This window comes from Phacochoerus africanus, chromosome X (genome assembly GCF_016906955.1).
Source record: "Phacochoerus africanus isolate WHEZ1 chromosome X, ROS_Pafr_v1, whole genome shotgun sequence".
Lineage (NCBI taxonomy): Eukaryota > Metazoa > Chordata > Mammalia > Artiodactyla > Suidae > Phacochoerus > Phacochoerus africanus.
In genome coordinates, this window is record NC_062560.1 from 54,478,145 (window position 1) to 54,496,372 (window position 18,228).

The 18,228-nt window shown below is 43.0% G+C and overlaps 1 protein-coding gene across 5 annotated transcripts in view; it reads right to left on the reverse strand.

The window, feature by feature from the left end:
- ARHGEF9 (Cdc42 guanine nucleotide exchange factor 9) overlaps nt 1–18,228 on the reverse strand; it is a 298,553-nt gene that overhangs the window by 128,523 nt on the left and 151,802 nt on the right. Inside the window, exon 1 of one of the 5 annotated variants that reach the window (XM_047764827.1) lies at nt 14,993–15,832. The exons of 3 other annotated variants lie outside the window; for them this stretch is intronic. Coding sequence is in view for 1 of the 2 variants with exons in the window: in XM_047764826.1 (XP_047620782.1) it covers nt 14,986–14,994 (9 nt within the window). In the remaining variant the exon portion in view is untranslated. Of the gene's footprint in view, nt 1–14,985; nt 15,833–18,228 lie in introns of those variants that run through there. One more of the 5 variants, XM_047764826.1, reaches the window with a different exon arrangement.

An 18,228-nucleotide genomic window follows, 5' to 3' on the forward strand; every position in this document is an offset into this window, starting at 1 on the left:
TCATTTCATATTCATAAGCTCACTGGACCTTTCTAGCAACTCTGAGAGGTAAGGAGAGTAGGGATCAGACCTTACATTTTAAAGAAAAGGCTTGGACAAAGGAAGTCACTAAGGTATCCAGGGAGCAGAGGACAAAAGAGAACCCAAATCTTCTGACTCACAGTCAAGTATTTTTCTCCTAATAATAAAGGGCCAATATTTACTGAGTACTTACTATGTGTCAGAGACAAATCTAAGTTTTTACATATACTAACTTATTTGATCTCCATTTTAAAAATAACAAAACCAAGGTTCAGAGAGATGAAATGACTGCTGAATGTCACACAGGCCAGAACCAAAAAGCAGGTAGTTTTACTCTAGAATCACTGTTCTTAACCTCTGCTCTCCACAGCATATCCTCACACTCCTACAGGATCTCAGAAGTTCTGAGGTACAGCAAGGTATAGAACAGTGCATATATTACCATAAAAAGAAAAAAATGAATATATTTATATATGCTTATATATCCATAGAACATTTCTCTGGAAGACCAGTGGCTGAAGGAGAAGCCAAGTGGCTGGAGGGCAGGGCTGGAGTGAGACTTTTCACTGTTTACTCTCTTATACCTTTTGAATTTTGAACCATGTGAATGTATTTCCTTTTATAAAATAAAATCATTTTAAAAATGAGGTATGTTGGGTCAAGAGAGTGGAAGAAACTGTATGGATGATTCTTGGCAGGGCTTAGGTGACTAACCCTTCCCTATCCACCCCTCTGGCTTCTCAAACTTGAAGAACAGAAGGTGTCTGTCTCCTTTGTTTCTTCCAGTTTCTTCATCCCCAACATCACTTGTCCAATCCCCCAGAAGGGCCAATACTATAGTCATTCTACAGGTCTTAGCAGTACAAGTGAAAATAGCAACAGAGTTAGGTTCTTACAGCCAATCTGTAAGTTATAGGAAAATAATGTATCAGTGGCAGGATAGATGACGAAAGATACAAAAGACCTTCTCCAGGGCTTAGTGCCCAAGGCCTGAACTCCACAGATTCTTCCACCTCCTTCCTCTCATTACTTTACCTCAATGTGCCTACCCACTCTTCTCCTGGGGTAAGAAAGCAAAAGTAAACAACTTAGAAAGGTTCCAGTAAATCTGGCGTAGCTTGTAAGTCTGGGTCATACAAGGAAGAGTATACTAAGGGAGAAAAAAGCCTAGCTGGGTTTCCACATCAAGACCAGATGGGAGTCAGCCCAGATGGTCTCAAGGGACTCTCCCAGCTTTGGTTCTTGAATTTCTACTATCTTATCCCTCAAGAGTTTGAAAAATACTCCACAGATCAAAGCCCTTAAACATTATTTCTTCAGATAGTTTCGGCCCAAACCCTTAGGCAGGTCAGCCACACAGGGGTTCTGTACCCAGGAAGCTATGAAGAGGAGGGGATGGAAAAGGTAGAGCAAGTGCCTTCAGGGATCCTGCTGAAGTGGCTTAAATGGGCAGCACAATTCCCTCTCACAATAGCTCAGCATCTTCTCCAACGCTTCACTGCTTCCAACATGCAGGAGATGAGTGGGACGTGAGTTGCTGTGGAAGGGATGATGTGTCAGTCAGTGTGCCTCTCATGGGCAAGCAGGAAACTGCTGGGCCCCAGAGTGCCCCCCCCCGTGTCAGAAAAAATCTAAATTTTAAAGATATATTAATTTAAGTTGCTACTGGCAGATTCCCTTAGCACTGGAATTCATTGGCTGGTAGCTTGGGGCTATAGGAAGAACACTAGAGTCTGAAGGCACAGCTTCTAGACCTGAATCCACTACTATGCAATCTGGTTTCCTCAGTCTGGTCCCTCCTTTCTCTGATTCTCAGTATCCCCATTTGCAAAATGGAGACAAGACTAACTTTAAAAAAGGGTAAGGAGGAGTCAAGAAATAAAGTAAAGACAAGCTCCTGGATCACCTCCACCTACCTGTAATTACAACCTGGATTAACAATCACAAGGGACTTTTCACATCCTTTCTCATCAGGAATTCTTACACTCCATGATCCTAAAACTTTAGAGTTAAGCCCATTTTATAGACCAGAAAACCGAGACTCAGAGGAATTTTCCCACAATTCATGGGGTGAAGAGAAATCTGAACTTGTGCTGAGTCTAGTTCCTGACCCACCCCCTTCAACAATGCAGGTAAAATGGTCCTAAGCACAAAACTGAGAAAAAGGCTCTTTCTCAAGGTCACAACTGGCATTCTAGGCTACTTCCTCTGGCAGGTGGCAGGTGGCAGGTGTAGGCTAGATAGCCTTGCTTTTTCTAGTTTAGACCCTGTTCTTGATGCTCCCCACTTTCCCTACCTAGGGTTTCTGAGGAATCAGAACTCTATGACCACTTAAATGTTGAAAAACCTGTGTTTTGCACAAGGATTGACCTAGCACTGAAAAGCATTTGTATGTGGGGGGGGGGTGACCCCATCATGACACTGACTGACCTGACTCCATGAGGTTGCCTTTCCCTGGCCCCCTCTTTGACCTTTTCTTTCTACCACTACTCTGCTGTCAGGCCCAGCTGTTGACAGGCATCAAGACCAGATTAGGGATGGAGGAGGTACAGCTTTGTGGATGTAGAAGGTACACCTGCAAAGCATTTCTCAGCCGTAAGCCTGAGCCTTGCTAGCATCTAGGGGGTCAATACTGGTGATTTTACCTGTAGGCCAAATGAGACCCAAACAGAGGAAGGGAACCTGAGACACATCTTAAGTGGCAGAACAGCAACTCAAATTTGTGTTTTTTGATATCAAGTCCAAAGCTCAGAAAACAGCATGAAGCTGTCACAGTCAACAGTAATCCACTGGGGCCCAAAGGCTTCAAGACAGACCTAGCATACTCTGGCCACCTGTCTTGCTGCTTCCCAATCTGTCATGCAGACTCAGTCTAGGGCCTCCCTTACAGTTCCTGCCTTTGGTACCAAGGGCCTGAAGGCCTCCCCAGGATACCCTGACCTGGTTTCTAGCTTGAGAAATTCTAAAAATAGCAGGTCCTCATTAGTGGGGCCAGATGGCCCAAGCTGCTGTGCCTAGGGGCAGGGTTGTGGTCATTAAGGATGTGGCTACTCTCTCCATCCATCACTGACCCAGGAGAAGCTGAGCCTCTGCCCCCCCTTTATGCATCCTACTACTTTTTCTCATACTCTCCTACTCACTATTTAGATATACTTACTCTGGGAGTTCCCATTGTAGCGCAGCGGTAATGAATCCAACATAAGGATGTGTGTTCAATCCCTGGCCTCGTTCAGTAGGTTAAGGATCCAGCATTACCATGAGCTATGATATAGGCCACAGACATGGCTCAGATCATAGGCACTTTTCCCAAGAGGCTTAACTACCACTCCATTTATCCAAGGGGCCTCAAAAATATGAGGCCTAGCAGCCAAGAGCTGAACAGAGAGACAATGATCAAGTACCAACTTTGAGACTTTGGGCAAATCCTTGCCTCTCCCCAGACCTCAGTTTATCAAGCAGTACTGTAAGGGAGTGGGTTTATAGGTTCTTCCTCATTCTCATCCAGTGACCTCAGTTTAAGCACGATAGGCTAACTCTGGTCCCTTCCATCACTACAACTAACACTACCACCACCACAAAAAGCCAGTTCGCATATATGTGCATGTGGATTAGCACCTACAGATATCTTGTTATAGCTAGGCCCCCTCTAGCCCTAGGCAAGCTCCCTATATTTGTCATTCCACACTCATTCTTCCAGTGTCCTGAGCTATTTGGAGTAAAAGGGATAAAGGGATAAAATCCTAAAGGCATACAATCTTCACCAAAGCTCAAAGTGAGATGAGGTCTATCTGAAGCATTCTTCCCATCCTCTGGGATGACTATGAGAACTAGTGATGATAGTAAGCCAGCTTTTAGGCTCAAAGCATGACCAGATAAATCTACAAAGAGAAAACCTCCAAGCAGGACATAAAAGGCCATAGGAGCCATCTAAGGGCATACTTCTGCATTAGGCAAGGCCTCTCATACACTCCTGGATAATATAAAGGTGGAATTACCACAGGTCAAATAGATGTATCTGAGTTGCCAATCAGTAGTTCAGTGCCAACCTAGCCAGAGTTATATTGTGACATCTGCCTAGTTTTTCTGCTATCTTAACTAACTTTTATAATAAGACCTAAAAAGAAGAAAAGCGTAGAAGGTATCTTTAGAATGAACTCCATACCCGAGGCCATGTGTATGGGTGGGTTGACAACAGCTAACTGTATGTGCTATGCTTTTCTAGTACACAACTGCTTTTAAGAGGAAACATTGATAGTTTCAATGTCCTTAGCTATAAAATGGAGAGGAAAATCCTGGTCTTGCTCACCTTACAGAGTTGTGAGAAAAAAGACAAGAATATGGCAGGAATAGAAGACTATACAATAGTCCTTATCTTCTCGCACTGTCCCTGGAGCAATGAGAATTTTCCAAACAAAATGATACATATAAAGGTGAAAATTGTAGATTTGTTCTAAGTAGGTCATTTGTTAAGAGCCTGCAATTTCTAACAGCTCTTATTTATATCATGAAAAACCAGTAATACTCATCACAAATCCTAGCCAAGGACCTGGGGGCGAAGAATTGTTTTTTAATTGCCAAGTGCCTAGGTGATTCTTGCTTGATGGACTTGAGAAGGCACTAAATAAAAACACAATTAACTATGGTTTTCTTCAAGTGCCTCTTTTATTTTTGCAGAAGATAAGTTAGAGAGAAAGCTAGTTTGTTATTCATAGCACCATGTGTGGCCAGGTGGTGGGGTGGATGAAACTGAGGGTAAAACAAAAGAAAGCTTCTTATAAAGAAAAAAAAAATCCCAACTTCATACCAATGACCCAATGGCAGGTCATAAGGATCCTATCTTTCCAAAGAAGGAAAACCAAAGAGTCCTCCATGTTGTAATGGAAACAAACGAGGCACAAAGAAAGACAATGTGCTTTCTTCAAGGTCACCCAGTGACTAAGTTCATATTTGCAGATTCATGTGTAAGACTTTCATTACCAAAATCTTTACAGAGGGACTACCATGTGTCAGGCCCCTCCACTACAGCAGTCACCCAGAGATTTTAGCCTCTGAAAGTTATCAAGGATTGTTACTCCCAATCAACAGAAAAGCAAACCAATTCAGAGAGGCTAAGTGACTTCCCGAGGTCACAGAGCTAAAAAAAAAAAAAAATGACAAACAACTAGTTCAGTGATTCTTTGCTTTCTGTCACACCATACAAGTTTCCCTTACCATCTCTGAAAGACAGGAGCAGCTTGCAAGTCTCATGGGTCCAGGAACTCATACCCTTGCAAGGCAATGCTCTAGTTCCACTTCTGCTTCATAGTATGTACTATGTTTCCTTGGGCAAGTCCTTTTTCATTCTGAGCCTAGTTCCCCAGCTTCTACAGTGAGGGAATTATACTCAAGACAGTTGTAACGCCCCTTTTTCTAGAAGATACAGCTATCTGAAATGACTTTAAATGGCACTTGAGCCCAGAGCTTGAGCCCAGATCAGGCACTGTATGACAATATATCCTTGAGCCTTGTTTTTTCTCATCTGTAAAATGTAGGTAATCCCTGTTTTATTTTCTTCACAGGCCCACAGAGAATATCAAGTGAGACAATATACAAAACCCACTGAAGAATTTAAGACAATGTTCAACAAGAGTCATGAATCAAGCAAGCACCCACTAGCACCAGCTGCTTTTCTCTAAATCCAAGCAGAGAAAGTATATAAGCATGTTCTGTCCAATTAATCTTCCTGAGCCCCCCTCTGCAGTTCAATCTGGATTTTCAAAACAAGCACCTTAGCTGGCTCCAAAGTACAAAAGAAATTAATAAATATCTCCATTCTCTTTAGGCCCTAAATACAAAGCAGTCTCACCATTTTGTCTTTGTTCTAAGACTTCTCACCATGCCAGGCATATCAAAGCCTCTCTGAGGGAAGCCTGGCTCCCCCATGCCTCTTTCCCAATGCCAAAGCACCCACTGCCCAGCCCTCCTGCCAACCAGCAAGGTTCAGAGAGGGAGGAGGAAGGAAGAGAGTGGGCAGAGGAGAGGCTGTGGGAGGTACAGCTAAAAGTAGATGCTGCCTTTAGGCACCACACTCTGAAGGGGTGGGGGTGGGCTCTTAGTACATCCTTCCTGCAGCCAGCTGGGCATGGAGGTTCATCCTTCCCCTCCTGTAATGAAGGCAGGCAGGCGGAGAGATGAAAGCTGCCAGAACCATTCCCAGAGCTGGCTATGGATGCACAGAACTGACCTCCTCTGGGCCCCGAGGGTGGATGGCCAGGCAGCAGTGTTGCATCCAGGGCTCCTTGCCTCGGGAGAATTAATGTAGTCTGTAGGAGATTCTGTGCTCCCCTCCACCCCTTCTAACTGCCTGCTACCCTAAGGGCTCTGACAGGCCTGTTCCTCTTTAGAAGGTTATATAATACTCTTGTTCTCCCAGCCTTTCTGGCAACTGTTTCCAACCAAACCTGAGAGAGCATTCAGGTCTCTGATACAGCCAAAGGAGTAATGAGCCAGAACCCTATAGCAGAGGTAGCATGTTACAGGGAGAAGGGCCTGATTTGAGGTCTCAGGATCTCAGACTCATCACTGCAACCTCGGACAAGTCCCTTTCCCCTTTAGTGCCTTAATTTTCTCATTTGTAAACAGAAAGGGGAGAGGCACACAGATCTCCAAAGAACTCTAATATCTGTCCCTATGTGATTCTCTCTGTGCGTCCCGGCCACTTAAATGAAAGACACCCCCCAACACACACACCTCTTCCATCTAGGGTTGCCCTATCTTCCAAGGAGTCTGGTTAGGCTGGTCAAAGCCATCTCCATTCTCCTAATACCAACTGCCCTAATTAGTAAGATCTGTACTGGCAAGACAGTTGCTCTGTCCTCCACTTCTGTCACATGCCCATTTTAGACTAGTTATGCTTTTTCATGTTTTGTACAGATGCTTCTGCCTCAAATTTTATTTGAGAATACAATTCTTCTACTAAATCTACTTCTGATTTTAGTACCATGGAAACTGAAGCCTAGTGGGGAAGGGCTTTGCTCAAATTCAGGCATCAAGGTAGGTACAGAGCCACAGCTTGTTCTTAGGGGTCCCAAGGCCATTTCTACCATATTATTTTCTCCTACTGAAGGTCTGCCTCCATATTCTGTCCTGCTGTCATACATGCACAACCTTCTTCTCTACCACAACTCTCATCTTCGGTGCTCAAAGACCAAATGTCCAGTTCTTGTCTGGGGCCTGAAACTAGCACAGAGAGTGATGAGGGCGAGAAAGAACTGACCTCAGACACATCCCTCTCTTAACCTTTCCTTTTCCTCCAGCTTGTTCCTTTGTTCCTTTCTTCAAAGTTCTCTCCTGAGTTCTGCTCTATGTCAGTGGTAGTTTTTCAATTCTCAGAGTCATGACTACATTCTGACCACAGAATCTACTATGCAGGCTACAGTGGAAGAACTACAAGGACCTGTTTTCAAGAGGCCTGGGTGCTAGCCCAGGAACTACCACTCCATGAAAGTGTGATGTTGAGTAAGTCACTGAATCTCCCCATGTCTCAGTTTCCTCAACTACCTCTAGGTTTTGGGAGAAAGTCAATGAAATAACTAGGAAACTTTGTTTTAATTCTTAGCAGTAGTAGTGTTAATTAAATGAATGGCTACTTAACATAATGCAGAAAGGGGCTCTGTGGTGTCAGAGCAGCCATTCCCTTGCCCCCAGGCTTTCCTAGATCTATGAGGCTGGTATTTTACCTACAACAGGTAATTCTCAATTATCCATGTAACACATCTCTTTAATGAATGCTAAATCCCAAACTAGCATCCCCCTACCACTTAATTCACTGTAGGACTCCCTTCCCCACTGGCAGCCGGTGTGTGCTCAGTGGATACAACCTATAGTTCAGTTGTTCTAGAAGAAACCTAAGCTAAATGTAATTAGGAAGGCAAGTCTATTACCTCCCAAAATCACCCTGTGCATTCCAAACCTGTTAAAAGAGATCTTTGGATTACCTGCTGGTTTTAAATATTCTTAATCATTTTGATCATTAGTATTAATCACAAAGTAAGCACAGATCACTAGAGGTGGAAGATATCTGTGATGCTATCTAATCCACCTGCCTTTATTTTGCAGATGAGGAAATCAAATTTCATAGAGGAATGGTAATTTGAACAAGATCACCCCGTCAAATGAACAGAATCTTCTTTAATATTATAGAAAAGGCATAAGAACTAAGTTATTTTCTTTTTCCTAAAGGGTTCAAACCATCTCACCACTGATAATTTAAAATCCAAATAGGTCCTCAGACTGCTCACTCTCTAGGGTTGAGTCCTCTTTTTTAGAGTGGGCACAAGCCCCTAAAATTTGTCAAGGCCCCCACAATCCTAGAATAAAATCTCACCATCTGTGAAGCTTGCCTATTTATGTGTGCAATAAGCCAGATTCAGGCTGAGCTGACATTTCCTTTGAACATAACAGTCATTCTCATCCCTGGCTGAACATTCCTATCACCTCAGGAAGTTTTTTTAAAAATATTGATGCCAGGGCCTCACCATGACCAACTTAATCAGCTCTCCCCCAGAGATTCTAGGAATTGTTGTTAGTCTTATTAACTCCCCAGGTGATTCCAATGTGCAGCCAGGGCTGAGGACCAACTTATTACTGGAAATAATTCAGCCAAACAAGAGAAACACACACAAAGAGTTTCCTAAACTGTTTGAAAACCAAATATATTCTTTTAAAGCTAAATCTATGATGTCCTGTTTTTCCAAATGGGGAAAAATAAAACAGTACACAAAATCCATGTTGTGGCACTGACCCTCAGGCAAATTCTGGACTCAATTAGGAAACATACGGTTTATGAGTATTGAAAGAGAATAGAAAACACTGGAGCCTGCAATAGGATTTACCAGGAGTAAGATGCCAAGTTACTCATACTCTTTTTTCTGATGAGGTCACTGGCTTGGCAGATGATTCCCATGAAACTAGCATACATCTTGATGTCCACAAAGCATAAAACAAAATCATGATGCCAAGTTATCCCCATTAACATGAAGATAGGATAGATGATGGTAGTGCCCAATGTATTCTGCACTGGCTGACCAGAAACAAAAGTTAACTGGTTCCTACTCCAAGAGGGGACTCTGGTGAATTGCCAGAGGAGCTAGCATTAACTCCATTACATGGAACATTTGTTTGAATTGACAACTTGGATGATACTTATTCAGTTTTCAAATGATGTGATGCAAGAAAACACCACTAATCTGTTTCAAGGCATTAAGGAAAAAAAAAAAAGTTCAGTGTCCCACAAAAGCTAGAACAGACCAACCAAAGAAAATAAAGTTTAACCGATGCAGTGATAGAACTGCTAATTTTTGGAACAAAACAAACTTTTAAAAAACCCATAAAAAGTGGAGTAATGGGCCAACCAAACAAAATAAAATTGAATGAGTTTGGCTCAAAAGGCCAATTTCACAAGAGCACAGATGACTGGACTAGACACCAAAGCCTTTGAGCCTATAGCACAAAAGGCTCTTAACTTTGTCTGCTTCATGTTTGAATCATCTCATGAGCCTTAAATTTTAATTAAAAAAAAAAAAAAGAAAGCTGCCTAGGACCTACCCTGCTCCAATTACGTCAGAATCCCTCAGAGTGAAAACTTGACATGGGCATTTAAATACTCCCAAACTGATCTGTATGTTTACTGAGGATTGAGATCAAAATCCCTTTGTACTCGATGCTCAGGTGGCACCTGAAGTAGCATGATCAGTTCTGAGCATCACATTTATATATATATACATATGTGTGTGTGTTGGTGTGTGTGTGTGTGTTTTAAAAGGAAAGACAATCGTATGAAAACTGCATTTCCTTCAAAACATTCTGTATTTTAGGCTTCACCAGTTCACACGGGTTTTCTCCTTGAAGATCCCAAATACTGAGTTTTCATAAGACTAAACAGGACTCTTTAATGTATGTGCAAGATTAAAAGGCAGCATTTTATTTATTTAATTTTTTCTTTTGCAGCCACACCTGCAGTACATGGAAGTTCCTAGGCCAGGGATCAAATTCAAGCCACAGCTGAGACCTGGACTTTTAACCCACTGCACAGAACCAGGGTTCAAACCTGAGCGTAAACAGTGAGCCAATGCAGAGACAATGCTGGGTCCTCAGCCCTCTGCACTATAGCAGGAACTCCAGCATTTTATTGAATAAAGAATTTTGTGCAAAATTGTTATACAAATGAAAAGTATGCAAAAGCACTAAAAATGTAAGCAAGAAGCTGAAGCTAGTATAACTTCGGGGGTGACACACTCCTCCCCCTCCACCTAGTTCCATTCAGCTTCACATTAGCTGGGTATAATCAATTCCCTCTCTCCTTCTCCATTTGAAAGGTAGACCCACTCTCATCCCACCGATCTCTCTGGCCCTCATTTTTCTCACCTATAAAACTGGTAACAATCATCCCTATCCACTTCACAAGGCTGATATTGTGCTCAAAATTAGAATGGATGTGAAATTGCTTTATAAACACTATAGGCCTATGCTCTGACAAGGGATTATTGGCATTGCCTTTACTGGGCTGTTTCCTGAATCTTCTCATCCCACCCCCAAGCCCTTCCTTGTTCTAGTTTTTCTGCTTTGTATCTTGGTGCCACAATCAGGCACCATGAACCAAACACTCTTAAGAGCTAGAACCACCTAATGACAGGAGACACTCTGAGTAAACATAAGAAGAGTTAAGCTTTGATCACGGATTCCTAGAAAGCTAGACTTGGTTGGCCTAAACAAGTTGAAGAGCTAGAGAATCTAAGATTCCCCACCTCCATCCTACTCCACTCCTTGGGGCAAAGCTACCGGGAATGAATCCAGATGCTCTGTGGGAGGTCTCCTGAGAAGACAGTTATTTTAGGAGAATAGGCTCAATTCCCAATCATGTCATTGTCCAGAGCAAGCACTCCACAAGCCAAAGAGAGCAGAGGCCAAGATGGCAGACAGAAGCTAGAAAGAGGACATGCTTTGGCAGCATCCCTGTAACTGCCAAAGCGTGTCCTCTAATCACAGCCAAGCACTCTCAGTCTGGGCCTCACCACAGGGAAGAAGAGCACCTCATCCTCAAGCTCATTGGGATCCCTCAGGTCCCTAGCAATATAATCATACACACACAAGTAGATGAGAAAATCTGAGACAAGGCCCAAGCTCTGTTCACCAAACTCACAATCAAGCTGGCCTCCCCAATTTGCCCAGCCTTCTGTCAGAAACTATTCAGGGACCAACAATATAGAAACAGAGAAACAAAAAATTCCACACTGCAGCTGTACTGGGCAGGATTCTCTAGCTACAAACAAAATTGGGGCACAGTACATCAGCAGATGTTACAGATTCTGACAGAGGCTATCTCAATGTGGGGGTGGGGGAAGCACTGCTGTTTGTTCCTACCACATTATCCCTTTACCTCCTCCCTGCATCAGCCAAAAGTAAGGGTGGAAAACAATAAATTTCAAGGCCGGCAGACCTCCTCGCACTAAAGTTTCGCTGTGAAATGGCTCATTTGATCTTTAGGAGAAGCCAGTAGCTAGAAAGGGATTTGAACCCAGGAGCCTTCCAATAAATACTCCCATGGCTGTAATGAAGTTAGGCTCTGTGTGTCTTCTGTGGATGTGTTTTCTAGGCATTTGCAGGCAATGAGGATCTTGCTCTTCCTTTGTCCTCTTCCCAAAAACATCTCTTCAAGTTCTGCTTGCCAGCCCCCTTTCTCCAGAGATATTGGTGCCTGGACCTTTAAAGTGTGGGCTCTGGGGCTCAGCAAGAGCTGAGTGATGCAGGGGTTGCTAGGATACTGGTTAAGGACATTTTCTTGAACCCTCTAGTGGGGAGCTGGGAGCCAAGATTCCTGAGCTGATAGCAAAAAAATTATCCTCTACAAAGGAGTCAGCTAGGAGGAAAGGGAACAAGGAATTTTGGCAAGAAAAGTAGGGACAGATCAGAGAGGAAAAGCCCTCTTCTCTTCCTTCTAACCTACATACAGCAGGGATAGGAGAGAAGAGGGGACTGTATCAGGAGAGGGAGGAAAGGGTTAGAAGGGGGAAGATAAAGACAAGAAGCAAGCAAGGAAAAAAAATGCAAAATGCAGAGGGTTCTATACTTCTCAGCTGCATTTTTCATTTTCTCCCACTATTTTCTCTTTTTGCATACCCTCACGAGTCTGAAGGAGAAATGCCAAACCTTTAGGATTCACACAAGTAAAAGGTCACACTGCCAACTTTGCTTTTCTACTATCTAAATTCCCTTTTAGCTGGTCTAAGGTGGTCTGCCATCTGGCTAACAACATCCACTTATTTGACTAGAGATGAGTTAATCTGAAAAATGTTTATCCATTTCACCAATTAAAATACTGATGGGCTCTCTCAAACTCTCCCTTTAGTCTGAGGGTATGGGGGAATAGGCTGAGAACCAGTATGGGAGACACTAATCCTTCCAAACGTCTGTCAAATCCTTATAGGCCCTAGCACAAGGAGGCCTTTCAGAACTGTGGAACTCAATACATGCCTTGCTATTTCTTCTCATTGCTAGCACAACCAATCCCCATCCACATTCGGGAGTGTGAACCCTACCCTCCATGGAAGGATGTGCACACAAACTGAGGGACATACTGTCACACACCCCACACACATACATTCCCAAAGGCTTTCTGCTAAGGGTCTGTCAGGCACCCAGAGGTGAAGGCTATGGCATTTCCTGATATTACTTTGTCATAAACCTGGCTCTACCCTTAAAGAACTCTTTTCTCCTTAGAGAAAAAAAGCATTCTATTGTTGTACTATAGGTTTCTTTCCACATAACTAGGTAAAAAATCTCTTAGGTAAAACTTTTAAGTTTTTCCAGATACCAGCAACCAGATATCTCCTTCCTCCATATTCCCATCACCCCTTGATTAACATTTAACTTGTTTTTTCACTTGCTTTTCAGTTCATCAGCCTCTAATTTCAAGTGTCTATGGACATTCAAAGAATCCAAGAACCTAGTCCAACCATCCCCAAATACCAATGTTACCTGGAATCCCAAACTTACTGAACAGGAAAAAAAATTCCTCAAAGTCAAACTGAACAGATAGACCTAGGTTTGTAGCTGCCAGCCTAAAGCCTTTCTTCACTCTCCAACACTGTCTCAAAACAAAGTGCCCAGCCAAAATATCAGCTTACTTTGGACAATACTGTTGGAGCAAATGTGGGGTAGTGGGGGAGGGGGATGGGGACTCAACTAGATTCTCTTTGCAAAAAAAAAAAAGTTTTTATTTCAATCCAGGCCCCCCACAAAGAAACCAAAGAGTAAATAATAAGAATCAATGCCATCAAACTTCCCAGATCATGCTTACACCATGGTACCAACCAAATAAAAAAATCAACTTCTCACTCACACAGAGCTATCAAGAGCACACCTTGATGCACAAAACCTCTTCTAATGCCATAAAATAATACCCTTTGGGTTCTGAGGTCAGCAAAATTTCAAGAGCCCCCTTCACAGACCCTCTTCCTTCAAAATCATTTCCAAAGAGAAAAGAACAACAGGACATGGAAGTTGAGAGCAAAATGCCAGCAGATATGCACATCACTCATGAACAGCCGCCCACATGGGTGCAGGGGGAACATGTGTATGTGAACATGTGTGCCCTGATTCACTGCTACACGAGACAGAAATGCCACTATTTCAAGTCAGGTAAGCAACAGAATGAGAAAGACCTGCCTACATCAGCAGGGAGGAGGAGGGAGAAAACAAGTATTATGTACACTGGCTTCAGAGGCATTTTTTTTACCTGGCTTTGCCAAGAGCTTTCTCAGGGGAAGCAGAAATATAAAAATAACAACAACAGCAACAATAGCAATAATAATAGCAACCACCACCACTATTACCTGATACAGACATGCAAATAAATAATCAAACTGGAATGTTGCTTCTAGCTCCTGTTTTCCAGAGCTCTCATCCCATTCCATCCAGACTTTATTGGGGGGGAGGGGGTACCCAAAGCTCAATTTAGCATGATACATACTTTCTTTTTATTCATGGAAACCTTTCAATTAGAGAGACCATTGCTCTTAAAGAACAAACAAAGGAGTAAACAAAAAGCATCACTTTCTCATTAGCACTGGTAAGTTCTATTTAAAATGTACTTCAAGGAGTATCTTTGCAAATGGAATCACCCCAAAGACTCATATCCAAATACATTGAGAAGTAGGTAGAGAAGTGGCTTTTGTTGTTTTTTAGAGAACATGCAGAGAAAATCCCCAAATGGAAATTCACAGGTACAATCTTTGTAAAAAAGAACTCAAAACAGTTACTGTCAGTGTCTTCTCTTGCCAATTCATAAAGATCAGAGAACACTTTTATGCTTCATTCTATAATTCCAAAGAAACTGACATTTAATGATTTAAGAAATGTTTTAAAGGTGACTTCTTTCCAAATTGGAAACTGTAAACCCTGGACAGCAAATTAAGATTCAAAGGACACAGTCACCAACTGCTAGCACAACACACCCCACCACATCACTTCCCAGATTTTCCCTTCTCATTAGAGACTGAAGAATCATTTTCCCTAAATTCATTCCTTCTATCATTTTTTTTCTCTAAACATCCAGTACAGCACTGTTTTTCCTATGATGCCAAAAATTCATCATGCTCTTCCCACAACCCCCCCTTGCCCCAAACAAACCCAAACGCACTTCGGATGGCAAGAGAGGCATTCTGACTAAAATTCCGTGATGGAATTTAAAGGTAGTTTTCGAGAAGTTAAGTTGACAAAACACCACAAACAGCAAAGCCATTGTATAAGGACACAGAGCTTGCTTCAGGAACGTCACATAGATGGAGAATGCACACACAAATATGCACACGCAAATCAAACGCATTTCTTATCAACAATTTTACTCAAGCAATAAGCAAATACACTCACAGGCATACTTGAAAGACAAGACATAACAAAAGATTTAGGGAGAGATAATATACCAACGTCATACATATCACAGCGAGGCCATGTTGAAGCTCAAAACGTTTTCCCCCCTGAGTAAGAAAGCTTGTTCTTTCTCTCCCTCTCTTTCCCTGTCTCTGTCTGTCTCTCTTGATTTTGTTTTTCCCTGGAGGTTCTCGGGATGAAATCAAAGCGAGAGTTCGAAACAGCTCAGGTGGCCGGACTCCATTCAGCGCGTTCCCAGGAAAAACATGAGTATGACATTTACAAGCAGGAGGACTACAATCACGGCAAAAACGACTACAGTTTGCACATCCAGGGTCATGGTGCAATGCAGAACACTGTAGTGTTCCAGATGGGGGGCCGGCAGATTGGGAGATGTCAGTCTCTGTTCTGTCAGACTGTCCATACAGCCACCATGCTAGAAAGGAGAGGAGGAAGTCGGGTGGTTAGGGAAGGGCTGGGTTTGGCGCCCGAGTTTGGTTCGGGAAGGGGGGGGGAGGGGGGATGGGGTCAGAGGTGCTTGCTTCCCCCCTTCTCAGGACTGAGCTGATCTTTCTTCCCTAGCTGAGAAATCTTAGCTTGCGCTGAAGTCGGCAGAGTCCAGCATTCTCTCTCGGGCGCCACAGAAAAGGCAAAATCCTGGCTTTCAAAGGCAAAGGCGGGAGGAACCAGCGCGAGGTTCTCCAGCGCCTGCTCAGTATGTCTGTCCGGGGGTGCGTCCGTCCGCCTGCCTGGCTACCGGTCAGTCTCGGTCTCCCCTACTCCCTCTAAGTCTCTCGCTTTCCTACGGTTGCTCTGTTCGCTGGGCTCCCGGCTGCCAGCCACTCTTTCTATCCCTGCCGCTGGCTCTCTTCCTCTCCTCTCCCCAGCCCCCAGGCAGAAGACTGCGTTTTTATTCACCGATCGACTGCCGGCGCCTGCGTGAGGCGCAGCCAAGGTGATGACAGGTTCACCCGCCAATAGTAGGTGCCGTAACGGCGCGTTTACTCTCCGGGGGGCAGGACTTGAGCTGGCGTGCTAACCGTGGCGGCCAATCGGAGAACCCAAATGTTTCCCCAGCATGCCCGCCCCATCTCACCCAGTGGGAGCCCTTGGCTGACAGTTCTGGCGTGGGGGTGGTGAGCTTGTAGTGGGTGGGTTGAGGGGGATGTGAAGAGAAAGGAGAGGAAGGAAAGGACTGGGAAAGGAGGGTGGACTGACGGAGCCAGAGGGGAACTGGCTTGGCAGGGAGGGAGGAAGGAACGAGGAGGAAGACCATGAGAAGCAGCGAGAAAAGAGACAGAAAGATGGGAAGGAGAAAGAAAAAAATAGGGGATACAATGAAGAAAGAGAAGGGTGGGGGAAAGAAGGGAAAAGGATGGGGAGGAGAGAAAAGGAATGGGTGGAAAAAAGGGATTCTTTGCAATCACTTTGGCGCCTGGGCCAAGGAGGAAGCAAAGATGACTTAGGCCACTGTCTAAGTATTTATAGGCCACTCACAATTAGCTATCAAGTTCAACAAATCAATGCTGAGTACAGAACCACAAGAGCGCTCTACAAATTATCCAAAATCCAATTCTATTTGTCTTTCTCTAATATCTCTGAACTTGCATGTCAGATTTCCTTTCCCACTCCTGGTTTCTTTAGACTATGACAGGTTGCAGTCTCCTAGTATGCTGGGTACCAGGAAGAGAAGATATATTTGCATTGGAAAAGCTTCCACAAAACTTGCAATCTGCCTGAAATCACTGTACTCTTCTATGTTTGTGACCTGGTATCTAGAACTTGGGAAAAGCCCTGGCCTAGAGACAGGAAATTTTCAGGTTTACTCCCAGCCCTACCTCAAACTTGCTGTATGACTTTTGGGCAACTCCTTTCCCCTCTATGGGCCTCTATCTCCCTTCTGCCACATAAGGACTTGGACCCATCTGAGAATTCAGTGAAACCTCTGAATCCTCACCTTAGAAAAATATATACAGCTCCTGGGCCCTCAAAAGTCCAGGATTAATTTATACAGAAGATTTCTAAGGGCCCTTCTTATTCTTACATTCTAGGACTATAAAAGTGAACAGATAGATACTGGTGGAGAAGAGCAAGAAACTAGATTATCCAGGGATAGAACAAATTAAGTTCTGGAATTCCTAGCATACTATAGACTCTTAAGAGAAATGAGAATTACTGTATTCTCTAGAAATCTTTGATTCTATCATAGTCATCCGTTTTAAATACATGACTGGAAATTCTGAATGAATGCAGGTCATAATCAAAATGGCCTCTAGCTTCACCGGATAGACTATTACCCAAAGAAATGCCCACTTTAAAAGTTTTGGCTCATCACATCACGCATGAATGATATGTGCCAAAATAACAAAATACCCTGAATCAGATCAAGCTTCTAGAGCCAGCTATCAATATATAGGACAAATAGAAGTCAGAAAAACATAGTAAATTTCAAAACAGGGTACAGACTGTAAAAAACTATAGGACCAACAACCTAGTTATTTAGCAAACGAGTAGGGAGAAAAAATAGTGATTAATTCAGATGGAACTTGTGTATGCATGCATACACACATCTGTGACATTTATCAGACAAATGGAAATTGGAACAGACTGAATATTTCATAATATTAAGGAATTACTAGTAACTGCTTTAAGTGTGACAATATATTGTGGCCAAGTTTATCAAAAAGGGGGGAATAGGGGTAAAACGTTTGTGCTTGGATTTGGCAATGTTTTTTTAGATATGACATGAAAAGCACAAGCAGCAAAAGAAAAAAACAGATAAATTGGACTTAATCAACATTAAAAAAAACCCTTTGTGCTTCAAAAGACACTATCACCAATATGCAAAGAGAACTCACAAATGGAAGAAAATATTTGCAAATTATGTATCTGGTAAGGAACTTGCATCTAGAATTAACGAAAAGCTCTTACAACTCAGTTCTAAAAAGAAATTCCATTTAAAAATTGTCAAAGGGTCTGAGTAACATTTCTCCAAAGAAATGGTCGATAAGCACATGAGAAGATGCTCAACACATTAGTCATCAGGAAAATGCAAATGAAATGCAAATGAAGGGTTTTTCCTATAGCATATTTGTAATGAGACACCACTTTACACATGCTAGGATGGCTACAAGCAAAAAACTAGATAATACCAAGTACTGGGGAGGATGTGGTAAAATCAGAACCTTCATAACACTGCTGGTGGGGACGTAAAATGATGAAGCCACTTTGGCAAAGTTTGGCAGTTCCTCAAAAAGTTAAACATGGACTCACCATTCAACCCAACAATTCCACTCCTAG